This window comes from Callospermophilus lateralis, chromosome 17 (genome assembly GCF_048772815.1).
Source record: "Callospermophilus lateralis isolate mCalLat2 chromosome 17, mCalLat2.hap1, whole genome shotgun sequence".
NCBI classification, from domain to species: Eukaryota; Metazoa; Chordata; class Mammalia; order Rodentia; family Sciuridae; genus Callospermophilus; species Callospermophilus lateralis.
In genome coordinates, this window is record NC_135321.1 from 70,228,458 (window position 1) to 70,241,973 (window position 13,516).

The window sequence follows — 13,516 nt, forward strand, 5'->3', positions numbered from 1 at the left end:
CCCCCCAAAATAAAACCCGTGTTGGGGAATGACACCCATAAGGTACAATGAGATAAACTAAACGAAACCTGCAGATTTAGACTAAATCCACTTACAGAACTAGCAAAGGAGTATCTGTTAACAAAATTTCTGCTTTTCTGCTTGCCTACTCATCTTCCTGATTCAAAAGGCTTTCCCAAGTGAAATTATTCTAAATGCATATGTTAAAAGAACCCTACTAAATGCTTCCTAGGGTAACACAAAATCTCAGATTAGGAAACTGTCCTAGCAGTTTGGACACCAGGCCTTTTTCAAATTCTTTTGGCGTCTCATCAGAAGTTAAGTATGCAGAGTGCACACCCCAATCCCACAGCACTGCTGGGCACCACAGAGCAACAAAGGGTGACCAAGAGAGTGACAGCTGTGGCAGCGGCTTCCAGGACAGCCAGGAAGACCCCAGTGCTTCTACCTCGTGCAGTCCCCTCCCCCAGTGGGCCCTGGGTGGACGGGGGCAAGACGCAGCCTCCTGCAGAACCACAGTCTGACGTATGCCTTTCGCTCACTTGGATCCCTCACTGGGCAGGAATGTCACTCTGGGAGGACACTCCTGTGCCCAACACTTGGCACTACCTTGCCAGGCTTGTGAATGAGCCACCTTAGAAGTGGACCCTTTAGGTAACTGCAGCCGGGGAGAGATCCAGAATCAGACCCAGGCAGGCGAAGCCATTCCTGGGAAGCTTGACCAGAGGAAGCACAAGGGAACTGTACTGCTGTCTGACCCTGCTGTGTGCCCTGTGTGTGGGGAGTCTGCTGGCGGCAGGTGACAGAGCAGCTCACCCCACGAGGAGCGAGAAGCGCCCCTGTCAGCCTGCAGAAGTGACAGGCACAGAGACGCGGCTACATGGGCCTACAATGAGGTGCAAACAGCAGTCCTACAGGAAGAACCAAATGCTGTGCAGAAAGTACTTAAGATAGAAGCCAGCAGTGTTCTTCCAAGTCATGGAACAAGGTTCTTTTTTGCTGAATAAAACCACAGCTAGCTGGTTGTGGTGGCACACGCCTAGAGCCCCAGCTGCTCAGAGGTTGAGTCCAGGAGTTCAAGGCCAGCCTGGGCCACAGAATGAGACTCCAACTCTTCACCCAAAAAGTGGGGGAAGCATTTCTAGAACTTTCCATCACCTCCCTTTTTAAAACCATGGTTTGCAAGCCCCAGAGCTCCTGAGAGAACCTCTGGCCCGTGTTTCAAAGCTCTGCTCACTTGACATTGGACAGATGCAATCACTGGTTGAGGACAAGGACCACAACTCCACCCTTCATCAGTTCACCCTGGAAGAGCAAGGCCCCGAGTAATAAAAACCCAGTTGGGCCTGGGCTTCTTATCTCTATTCCTGTAGATGACATTTAAAGCTCTATCTACATTCCCAGAGTTCCTCTGGTACAGCTTAAAACCAAAACATCACACAGCTCGTCACACCCAGAGTTAAAGACAAAAGATATGAAACCCCAACACCAAACACAGCCTGAGAAGCCAGTGGGCTACTTCCAAATATCTCTGTGGATAAATGTCACAATGTTTGCAGCATTTAAAATCCTTAAAACTATTTTCACATCAGCCAAATGACACAGTCTTTCCCATGCCAAGAATTTGATTGATCTTAAAAAAACAAAAAAAAAAAAACCCCAAAAAAAAAACCACTTTCCACGTCATCACAGAAGGTTGGTGAGTCAGTGGAAGTCTACACTGAACGGCTGGAAGAAAAAAAGTGAGGGGGGGGGGGAAGAGCACTTGAGAAACCACACGATAAAAGTAAAACACTCCCACAGCTCCTGCACAAATAGGGGCAAGGGAAACACCCTAAACCACAGTTTAAAGTACTCAGATGGAGGGGCTGGGGTTGCAGCTCAGTGGAGGGCGTTTGCCTCACACACTGAGGCACTGGTTTCAATCCTCAGCACCATGAAGGAAGGAAGGAAGGAATTGTGTCCATCTACATTTAAAAAAATCAGATGGAGCTGGGCGTGGTGAGGCACATCTGTAATCCTAAGGAGGCAGGAGGCTAGAAAGTTCAAGGCTAGCCTTGAACTTAGTAAGACCTTGTCCCAAAATAAAAAGGGCTGGGGATGTGACTCAGTGGTTAAGCGCCCCTAGGTTCAAGAATTTCTAGCCACCACCCCCCCCAAAGTTAATCAGATGACCTTACCTTTCAAATTTTTTTAACTTTTCAAATTACTTTTTAAAAATTTTTTATTAGTTGTTGCTGGATCTTTATTTTACTTGTTTATTTATATGTGGTGCTGAGAATCAAACCTAGTGCCTCCCACATGCTGGGCAAGCGCTCTACCACCAAGCCCCAACCCCAGCCCTCAAACTACTTTTATTTATACAGGCATACTATGGGTTGGTGGGTTGGTGGAATGATCCTCAAAGTACGAAAAAGGAAACTGCGAGTCTGAAGTGGCAGGCGCAGGTCCACAGAGGCAGGACACAGCTAATAAAGTGTGTGCACTGCCCCGGGTACAAGAGCACATGGGATACACTGTTTTGAGGAATGGGGACATTTTTTTGAAACAAAGTAAAGATCTTGATTTTCTTTTTTATGAGCTCTCCGGATTTTGAAACTTGGGCGGGTGGGAATCCCCATGAGTCAGGCGCAGAGGGCAGGCTGTGGCCTTCCCGTCAAGGGCTGCTCAGGGCTGTTCCTCACGGGCATTTTGCCGCTGCCTTATTACAGACAAGAAATCCCACTGAAACAAGCAGGAATCCTGAAGTCCTGAGCCTTGTCACACCTGCAGCCAAGGATCAAAATGCCTAGAGCCACCTCTCCGAGCGCCCAGCACGCACAGGGCAGCTGGAGGTGAGAAGGGACAGTAAGGTAACAGTGCGGCTGCCGCTGCCTACACCCGGGCCTCTTCCGGGGCAGCCTCTGCTTCTCAGTGGCAGCTGGGTCCAGTGGCCCGGTGGCGACCTTCCCTGCCTGCCTTTCACCGTCACCAGGAAGGAGGTCTGCAGAGATGACATCTGCCAAGCCCTGGGTGCCCCACCCGGTTAACCCTCTGGTCTCAGCTGCCCCCGATGGGTGTGGGGGACCTATCTGCTGAACTGAATTTTGACCTCAGGCTTCCTGAGCTCCCCTCCTTCCCCTGGGCTCCCCACGCCCCCTGCAGCCACCTTAACCCCAGCACCCACAATTTTAAGTCCAAAGTAATTAAATCGCTTAAAAATTGGACCATAGGTTCAAACAATGATCAATGAATAATGATGAGGTCCCTGAGCGCCTGTCTGCTGAGGTGATCTCAAAGTCAATGCCATCTGGGATTCCACTTGCAGACTGCGGAGTTAACATCCTCTTACAATTTAATTAGTATCATCATTATCCCTATAAATGTTTACACGGCAAGTCATTCCAAAGCTATAAAAACTACTGAAAACTTTAAAAAAATATATATAGTGATAAAACTTGACCAGGGAAACGTACATGTTACTACCATAATTCCTCTGCCAAAGTTATCTCTCAAATACTAGACAACAACAAATTGGCAAGCTATATGCCAATAGTTTGCTTATGTCATATATTTTTTACTCAGAATGCTCTGCATTTACTTTACACACAGAAAAATGTTAGAAATGGTGGTTAATTTTTCAGACTAGCCCTCAAATGCACAATTAATCTGTAGAAGAGCTCAGTAATGATGCACAGCAGGAAAACATGAATTCTCTGAAGTCAGTTCAGTCTGAACCTAAATCACTAAATGCCATCTACCAATACTCAGTCTTTTCAAATCAACCAACCCCTCCCCCCCCCCTCTCACACACACACACACACACACACACACACACACACACACACTCTTTCTTCCCAGTGCTGGGGACTGAACCCAGGGCCCTAGGCATGGCAGGTAGCACATGATCTACCACTGAGCGACACCACCAGCCCCTCAAATGTTTTTTTGCAACTAGAAATCGTTGTTTCTACCTACTACTAGACCCAGCACACCACCTCCATTAAAAAATACACATCTAAAACTTTGTGATAAAGTGACAATTATCTATGATGTACCAATTTAAAGTTAATGTAACTGATATATGCTTCATTTTTTAAAAAATTCTTGAAGTGATTTTTAAATCACTTCAGTTCTTGAATGGCTGCCGAAACAACAACAACAAAATTTTGATTCCTAAATACAAATGTGGTTAAGTATATCTATCATTAGCTTAGCCAACCAAAAGATCATGCAACTCTCCCTTGATCCTTAGGACTGGTCCCAGAACTTCCCTCAATTAAAAAAATAAATAAATAACCTTATATCAAAAGGCATGGTATTTGCATACAGCCCATGCACATCCTCTTCTTTCAGCACCTAAAACAACACAAATGCTACCTAAATAGTTACTGCAGTCTATGATCCAGGGAATAGTGAAAAGAAGAGCTTCTGTGTGCGGAGCACACGTCTCAATGGGCTAGAACCCAGGGACTCCTTCTGGCCAGGCATGCACTCTCCCACTGAGCCACATCCTTAGCCCTTTCAGATGCAATTTTAAAATAGGTATTTTCTGATGTGCAGTTGGCTGAACTCATGGACATGAAACTCACTGTTTAATCCCACCCAGCAAAGATGCACATTCATTTAGAAAATTCCCAAATCCCCAAAAGCTAATGAGATGTTTCCTTGCACATCTTAAAAAAAAAAATATATATATATATATATATATATATATATATATATGTTGTTGATCGACCTTTATTTATTTATTTGTTTGTTTGTTTGTTTATATGCGGTGCTGAGAATCAAACCCAGTGCCTCATGCATGCCAGGCAAGTGCGCTACCGCTGAGCCACAGCCCCAGCCCCTTCTTGTGCATTTTAAAAAATGTTTAGCAGATGTGTTCAAAACCCATCGAGCCTTTGTTTAGATTATTTTAAAACAGGTCATAAAATTCTTGTTCTGCAGCAATCAAAACTCCTTCCTTTGAAAACTGGCAATTAGAGGGGAATGACCGTTCACTCGGCCTGTTCATTTGGACACTTGGTAGGGGACCAACAGTCCAACTGGAGGAAGGAAAGCTTGACTCCCTTAAAAGAAAGCCAGGGAGTCAACAAAGGACGAGAGGAACACACACCGAGCCCCGGGGGAGCCTGGTGTGGGCAAGCGCAGGGGGCACAGCTTGCGCAGGGGGCACAGCTCACCCCCGGGATGAGGTCTGAGGGTCACCTTCAGGTGATTGCACCACTGTGCAAACATCACAGGGTGTGCCGACACACTCGTCCAAGACATCACTGAGCCCTGCAACCTGCGGCCACGGCCCGTCGCTGGCCAAAGCATCATTGTTTTATAAACTGCTGTTTAAAACACTAGACTGAGAGCTGATATGACGATGCCCAAACCCACCTGTAGGGGGCTGTGAGTCACAGGAGAAAGGCACTCACTGAGGGGCTGGATGGTTACCCACAACGCAGTGGTCATTTTCAGCGTTGTGAATAGTGATGCAAGTATTTCATGTTTTCTGATGTTGTGCAACTTTTACTATTAATGGATAAGCCTCTGTTTTAACTTCCAGTACACAAGAAATACACAGAACGGAGTAGCTTTGTGGAGTTAAAAGAAACCACATGGAAAAAAACAGTGAAACTCAAAAAGCAAAGAGACCATTCTACCAGATGCCAGGGCTGGCCCCGTCGATAAGTCAGTGCCATCAAGAAGTGATTGTGCCAGGCGTGGTGGCACACGTCTGTAACAGCAGCAGCTCAGGAGGCTGAGGCAGGAGGATCTCAAAATCAAGGTGAGCCTCAGCAACTTAGCAGGACTCTAAGGAACCTAGCAAGACCCTGTCTCAACATAAAAAATAAAGGGGGCAGGGCTGGGTTGTAGCTCAGTGGTGGAGTGCTTGACTGGCACGGGTGAGGCCCTGGGTTCCATCCTCAGCACCACATAAAAACAAATGAAGAAAAAGTAAAGTTTAAATTCTTTTAAAAATTAAAATGAAAGGGGCTCGGCATGTGGCTTAAATGCCCCTAGATTCAATCCCTGGTATTTAAAAAAGAAAAAAATAAAAGGATCCTATCAAGAAGAGACGGCAAAGGCACTGAGCCTCATGCTTGTGGTTGCAGATTAGATCATTTGGACGTTTGAGGCCAACATGGAAAACACCAATACAATCTGGGCATAAAGATGATAAAATATGAACTAATACAAAAGAACAGATCACTGACTAAAAAAAGAAGCAGGCAATAAACTGCTTATAAACACAAAACCTATAACATGCATGTACATGACTGCATACATATGTCCTGCTTCTATAAAATATAAAGGCTGTTCCTAAAATTCTCAAGGGTGCAAATATAGGTTTTTGGGCATGATATTACTTTTTACAAAAACAGAATTTCAAAATTTACAAACTGTATTTTAATCATGAATTTGCTTTACAAAGCATTTCCATTTCCACTTACAATCTCACCTTTAGTTTGGCATGAGAAGGCTAAGCACTGGGACCCCAAAATCTAGCTAGGAAGCAGTCAGTGGCATATCCATAGAATAGAGGCAAGTTCCCCATTTCACAAAACAATAGGGCACACTTATTCTTTTGTAGAGGAAAAAAACCTCTTTGAGTTCCTACTCTTTTCACAGAGGTGCAGAAGAATTTTGGCTTCATTCTGCTTTCAATTACCAAAGATTCCCCCGCCAGATGGGTGAACTAGGAAAGCCACTTACCAGGCCACGAAAAGGGCAAAACTTTGAAAGGCACTTAAGACAAAGGAATCTAACACACAGCGCACCCGACCCTCCGACCGACAGAAGGGCTAACGGAGGCCGGGCATGACTGTCCATATTTAAAGCTTCATGAAGCCCAACCTCTTTTGTTTTAAGATAAATAATAAAGTATGAATGCTTTATGCCCAAAAGGACACACAGGACATCCTCTCCCCACTCCCTGTCAAGTCTTTTTACATATAAAAAGATGAACAAACCATGATCCCTACAGAAGCCCGGAGTTTAGAGAAGGATGAAGTGGACAGTCCATTTGGAGTATTTTCTTCCTAATGATTCTTCCTCTGGGTTTTTGGTCTCAATGACACCAGGCAAGCTGACTGTGAAAAATCTTTACCATCTGTAAAATTCCTCCACGACGGCAGCAAAGGTCAGCGGAGCTGCAGGCGAATTCATAGGGATCATCACTGACTCTACCAGGCTTCAATAGAGGACTCATGGACTTTGACCAGTCAAAGCTTCACTGATGGCTCGGGTGCTCTACCTTCCAGGCCAGCCACCTCACACCTGACACTCCTCCTCCACCATAAGAAGTCTCCTTTTCTCGGGAGCTTCTCTCCTGCTCCTAGGAGACCATCATGGCTGCTCCAACCTCCTCCTTTCTCCAGGGGAGGGCTTCAAAGGCTTGTGATCCTCTGGCTGGGCTCTGAGCAGAGCTGGGGTGAGCAAACTGGAGTGCATTCCTAACCAGCTCACCCTGGCGCTGTCCTAACCATCATCCAGAACCAACCGAAAGTGCAAAATCCTGAAGGATTTCTAAATACGAACACATTAATCATTAAAAAAAAAAGCTTTTGTGTGCCAAGACACAACCATGAACAGTCAAAGTCACACCAAGCTGGGAACAAACATGACAAGAAATTGTCCATAACTATGCCAAGAGGTTATTTTTCTCCCCACTAGTAGTTTAAAAAAAGCTACAGCAGAGGGCTGGAAGCGCTGCTGAGTGGTGGATGGATTGGTGGGTGCCTGCTTGGGATGCCTGGGGCCTGGGCTCAGTTCCTAGCACCCCGGAGGCAAGGAGAAGAGCAGTAAGATTCGAAAAGCAGTTACTCGTTTCCAACATTTATCCATTATTCTGTTTTATTTTTAAGAAAACTCTCCATAGGCTCCCCACCCCCACCTAAGCACCGTCTCCTTCAGCTGGTCAGTTGTTTTTTGTTTTTTTTTAATACCTCTGTTTTGTTTATTTTGGGTTTTTTTTGTTTGTTTTTAATGTGGTGCTGGTGATTGAACAGGCAAGCGCTCTACCACTGAGCCACAACCCTGGCCCAGCTGGTTGGTTTATAAAAAGCAAAATATGTTCCCTTTAGAAACAAACCAAGACAGAACACTTACTTCGAAATTCCACCCCGAGATTTAAAGAACCACCAAAGTATACGTTTTTACGAATAGGTCAGGAAACTAGTGAAGTACTTACCATATAACATCCAACAAGGAAAGCAGCATTAGCTTGTTTTCTCTGATCAGAGCCAGTAAAATGAATAATTTTCTTCCTTATCATTGTAATGGACTGCGTGAAAATAAATAGTTGTTAGCATTTCCTTTTTGAGTTTTCTAAAACTTCACTTCATGATAACACAAATTCACAATCTCACCAGAGAAGCACACACTTTAGCAAGGCCGTGGGAAAGACCAACACTGATACCCAAAGATACCAGGTACCTTCCCACGAAGAGCATGTTCTGAAGCATGGATGAACATGAGGCTAAAGGGACAGAGACCGTCCTGATACAGGCTGACAGACCACCGCTAGCTCATTTCTAAGAGGACCTGCAGGGCCGTCAGGACTGTGCTCAATGCTGAATGCCACTGCCACTCACAGTGCTGGGCGTTCCCAAGCTGTAATGTTCAGCCACTGGTCTCCACATTGTCCACAACTGGTCATGTGTGTGAGTGTGTAAGCAAACATCTCAAAGAATAAAAAGCAACAACAAAGGAGACGGCACCTCTGCAACACAACTTCTCTTTCCTGTTCACTATTTCAAGTTATCCAAGCACCACTATGTTAAAACACAAGGGTAGAGGCTGGGGCTGTAGCTCCGCTGGCAGAGTGCTTGCCTCCCATGCACAAGGCCCTGGGTTCAATCCCCAGCACCACACACACAAAAAAAATACAAGAGTTTACAAAACAATGCAAAAATACTCCACGCCGCCTAGAATCCAAAGAGTGGAATCCTGGGAGGGGCCGTGGAGGGGGCTCCGGTGGGCTCTTCTGGGGCTGCTAACTTTGTCCTGGATCTGCTGCTCAAGATACTTGCCCAAAGAATTCAGTCTGCAAATGTGCAGAGCTGCACACCCGCAGTCTGCATGCACTGCACCCCAGCATGCACATCCTACTCTAACACAGAGTCTAATACAGAGAGAAACGGAAGCCAGAGGTGAAAGGAGCACTTCCTAGCTGCACCTCACTGCTGCGAGGAAAAGACACGGGGGAAGCAGGGAAAGGGACACATTCAGCTGAGTGTGTCTGGCCCAGCTTCTCTACGTCCATTTTCCAGTGTTTCCATATTCTGCGCTTTCTTGATGAATGCATACACAGTTTCCTTTACAGTTTACATAGAGTAGGACACACAAGTTGATTTAAAAAAATTATATATATATAATAATTAAAAAAACAAAGCCCTGGCTGTGGCACATGCCTGCAATCCCAACCATTTGGGAGGCAAAGACAAGAGGATCAAAAGTTCAAGACCAGCCTCAGCAACTTAGCAAGACTCTGTCTCAAAATTTAAAATAAGTGCTGGGGAGGTAGCTCAGTAGCAGAGCAGCCCAGGGTTCAATCCCCAACCAACCCAACCAACCATCAGCCATCTAGTAGCACAACAGGACAATCTTCACATTAAATTAAATTACTTTTTAAAAAAATTGAGATTGGTTTTGGTTGACCCAAACCAAAGGATAAGAGTCCAGAGACAGCTAAGCATAGTAGCGACTCTTTCAAAATTAAAGCAAAGAAATACAAGAAGGGGCAAATAAAAGGAATTATTTTTAGCTTCCCAGCCCTGTGGGAAACAAAATATCTGCCACTGGCAAGTGAAAAGAAGGGAGGGGACACGTGTACACAAAGCCATTCATGTTCACATTCCTATTTACAGGAGCCCAGGAGGAATACAAGGTGATGCTTGGGGGGAGGGGGGGTTCCTTACTCAAAAATTTTTAATTAAGGCAAATTAAAATTTGAAAGTGAAAAAATTTGTAAAGTTGCCTGGTAGACAATCCACTGAACAACTCTTTAAAAAGGACCTGCTTCCCAAATGCAGAATTTTCTATTTGACAATATTCAGTAAACTAATGCGTTACTGCTTGCAAGTGGTACCATAAACCTTTCCAATTGTGCCTGACCAATAATTCAAAGTTTCTAAATGAATGAGGTCAAAGTTTAAGCCAAGAGAAATAATCTTCAGTGATAAGCTGTTTGTCTTTGCCCCCCTCAATCATAAAGTATACAAGGTCAAAGAGAAGAGTCATAACTAGTACTATATAATGGGGATTCTAAGACAGGAGAGATAGCAGAGCCCGTTTTTCCTGTTAGTTTGCTAGCAATCCCTCTTCACAATAAAGAAAGAACAATGACCTTAAAGCCCGGAAAGAATTTCTCATGCCATTAAGTCAGACAGTAGAGTCTTACTGAATTAACCAACCTCCACTTTGACTTTTCAAGTATTTGAGCATCAGCAACCCAAGTCAGAATCAGCTGGCCCAAATTTTAACTGTTGCAACAAAACTCTAGAAAATAAATATAAGGACTATGACTTTACAAGACAAACAAATGTTTGTCCTAAACACCACTACAGTGACATCCTAAAAAAAAAGTCATTTCAGTAAGAAATGGTATTCTTAAAGGGAAAGAATGCTTTCAAACCTCTACGAATTTTTTTAAAACCTTAAAAAAAAAAAAAATCTGTCCTTACTTTTCTTTCCCAAGATTAAATTAACAATGATTACTCAGGTCAATCTTAAACAAAAAAGACTTTACCTTGAGTTTCTTATTTATCTTGGAACAATATCTGTAAACCATTGCCAGATTGAGTGGTCCGAAATCTGCGTAGAAGCTTTAAAAATAAAAAATAAAAACATGTATGTATATTCTAAATACTCTGAATACAAGTGCCTTTTTTCTTTCTTTTTTTCTTTTCTTTTTTTTTTTTTTTTTTTTTTGTGTGTGTGTGTGTGTGTATAAGATCACATTAAGGACCAGAGCACATCCACCAAACCAACTGATCAGGTCACACAATTCAAAGCACCCCTACTAGTGGTAGGAAAGTTCCGGTAAGCGATGCCTACTGAAAATAAGCAACCAGGGGGCTGTGGGGGGGGGGGGGTGACTCAGTGCTGGATTGAGCACCTGCCTGGCACACTTGAGGCCCTGGTGCTCCATCCCCAACAAAGTAAAAACACACACACACACACACACACACACACACACACACACACAAGCAACAGGTGTCACAACCTCCCTGAAACCTCAATTAACATGAAAATGCCTTCCAAAATAAGCAAGTTGTTCTTCTATTCCTATTTTCTACTGGAGAAACCCGTGTTTAACTTAGTATACACTATGTTTCATTGCAGTGCAAACTATTAAATACTGAATCTACAGGTTTAAATATAGGAAAGGCCTTTCATTTCCCTCCTTAAAGGTCTATTTCATTACTGGTTTTTTTTTTTTAAAGCATCTTGCAATGAGCAACCAACAGTTTTGTGAGTTTCCAGGGCTTTGCTCTTAATAAACATACCTTTAGATTGTTTAAAAAAAAAAAAAAAAGTTACGATCTTTTTAAAAGCAATACTTACTTCTCATATTCAAGTTCATTATCTATGCTGAAATAATGTTCATTTGATGCACTCTTTGGTCTGCTGTAGAGAATGGCAAAACAAAGGCGATCTGAAATGGAAAAATTGCAATGTTCCTTCCTTCAAGTTATTTAAAATAAAATTTTAAAAGTTTCCTATAGCATGGTGCAACTGTTCCTCGGATGAAGTCAGAGTCTTATTTTTTTCCATGCATGTTTCAGATGGTAGTGGTGGCAAAAGATAATTTCAAAATATTCTGACTGTGGATGGATAAGAATAAGCAAAATTTTTAAAGGAAAAATTGCCTTTAAACCTAAGTTTCATCAGTAGTGACATCACATCTAGTGATAAGGTGTGACTTCTGAAGGAACCTCTCACACTGAAACTTTAGTTCCCCTGGACTAAGACATTTCAACAAAGACTGCACAGCATACATTTGGTGCTTTACTACTAGCTTCAGCTCAAGCTTCCAGCCATCTGGAAAGTCATTTCGGTAAGAAACTATTTTGTAAGAATGCTTTCAAAATTACTGTTCGCAGCTAGCAGAAAACAACCAAACAAACCATATGTTTACCCAACTGTTGGCAGGGATTGCTGTTTTTTTGTTTTGTTTTGTTTTGTTTTAATTTGGAATCACTACTTTGTGTTTTTTAAACAATAAGACAAATTAATATTCATTAAAACACAAGAAATGAGAGGTTTCTGCATAATGAGACAGATGAACTTGTGCTTCCTAACTGCAGATAAGCGGGTATGGGGCACCAATGTTCATGTTCAGAAGCTTCACCCTTCTCCCCCCAACCCAAAAAGAGGTGGCCTAAGTCCTCAAAGTCCTCTGCACACGGTAGTAACTCCAGTCGTGCTAGGGGATACTTACACTCAAAACGTGGCAAAAATGAAGGCAGCCTTCAAAGCGTGTGTTACTTTCAGACAAGAAACAGGGCGCCAGCTGGCATCCTTTCCCCAGTGGTAAACTTTTTTTTTTTTTCCTGGTCTGCGATTCAACTCACGCCAACTGCTACATTTATTTCCTCATAAACTCAACTCCACATTCCTGGCAGCCGCGGACACTGCAGCGGGTGACAGGCTCACTGCTTTCCAACCACCAGCGACCTCTGATCCCGCACAGCACCCAGAACCACGCTCAGGACATGGAGGTGGCTGCGGGGCAGGGAGGACACGGGCCTGTCCACCTGGGAGGCTTCGCCAAGCCGGACCCTGGGGTCTGCCCCGGACGCCCACCTCCCGAAGCTCAAGGGTGCCAGGGAGTGCAGGGCTCGTGGGCACGGCCCGTACCTCCGAAGTAGGGGCACCCTCCCGCCGGCCCACTGTCACCTCGGCCACCAGCGAGCCCTGCGCCCAGATGCCTACCCTAGTGTCACCTCAGTCCCAGAGCGGGGGACCCCCACCCCCGCCTCACCTTGGATCACCTCGGCCACCAGAGCAGACCCCGCGCCCGGGCGACTCATAACGCTGGGGCATCTGGAGGGCGGGGACAGAGGGACCCGAGGGTCAGGACAGCCAGCAGAGAGGAGAGGTGGAGCTGCGACCACACCCCCAAGTTTAAAAACAGAAAGTTTAAAGGGCCGCGCCCAGCACAGCACTGAGCTGTGCCCCAGGATGACAGACAGGCGCGGGCCAACCCGGAAGTGCAGAACTGGGTCCCCAGGTCCCCGAGGTCCCCGAGGGCGGGCGGCGAGGCGCGGGACAGACAGCGGGTACCTGCGGCGCGCAGCGGCGTCAGAGGCCGCGGGCCGGAGCGGGCAGGCCCAGGAGGACTCGGAGGGCACCAGGGCGCGGCGCGGGGACTGCGGGGCTCCAGACCGGGCCTGTCCGCCACCCTCGGCCGCCCGCCCTGCAGCCAGGGGGCGCTGCAGCCGCAGGCGCCCAGGCGGGGAGGGTCCCGGCGTGCACGCGGAGAGCCCCCGTGGGCAGCCAAGACACCCCCCGCTGCCCCGGGCAGGCTTAACACCCT

At 45.4% G+C, this 13,516-nt stretch overlaps 1 protein-coding gene across 1 annotated transcript in view; it reads right to left on the reverse strand.

Moving 5' to 3' along the window:
* Cdc14b (cell division cycle 14B) overlaps positions 1 to 13,123 on the reverse strand; it is a 52,486-nt gene extending 39,363 nt beyond the window's left edge. The window contains exons 1-4 of the mRNA XM_076837277.2: positions 12,962 to 13,123; positions 11,542 to 11,632; positions 10,724 to 10,799; positions 8,165 to 8,257 (exon numbers count right to left, since the gene is read on the reverse strand). Of these exons, the coding sequence (XP_076693392.2) occupies positions 8,165 to 8,257; positions 10,724 to 10,799; positions 11,542 to 11,632; positions 12,962 to 13,010 (309 nt within the window). The 5' untranslated portion in view covers positions 13,011 to 13,123. The remainder of the gene's footprint in view (positions 1 to 8,164; positions 8,258 to 10,723; positions 10,800 to 11,541; positions 11,633 to 12,961) is intronic.
* Between the last annotated feature and the right edge of the window lie 393 nt (positions 13,124 to 13,516).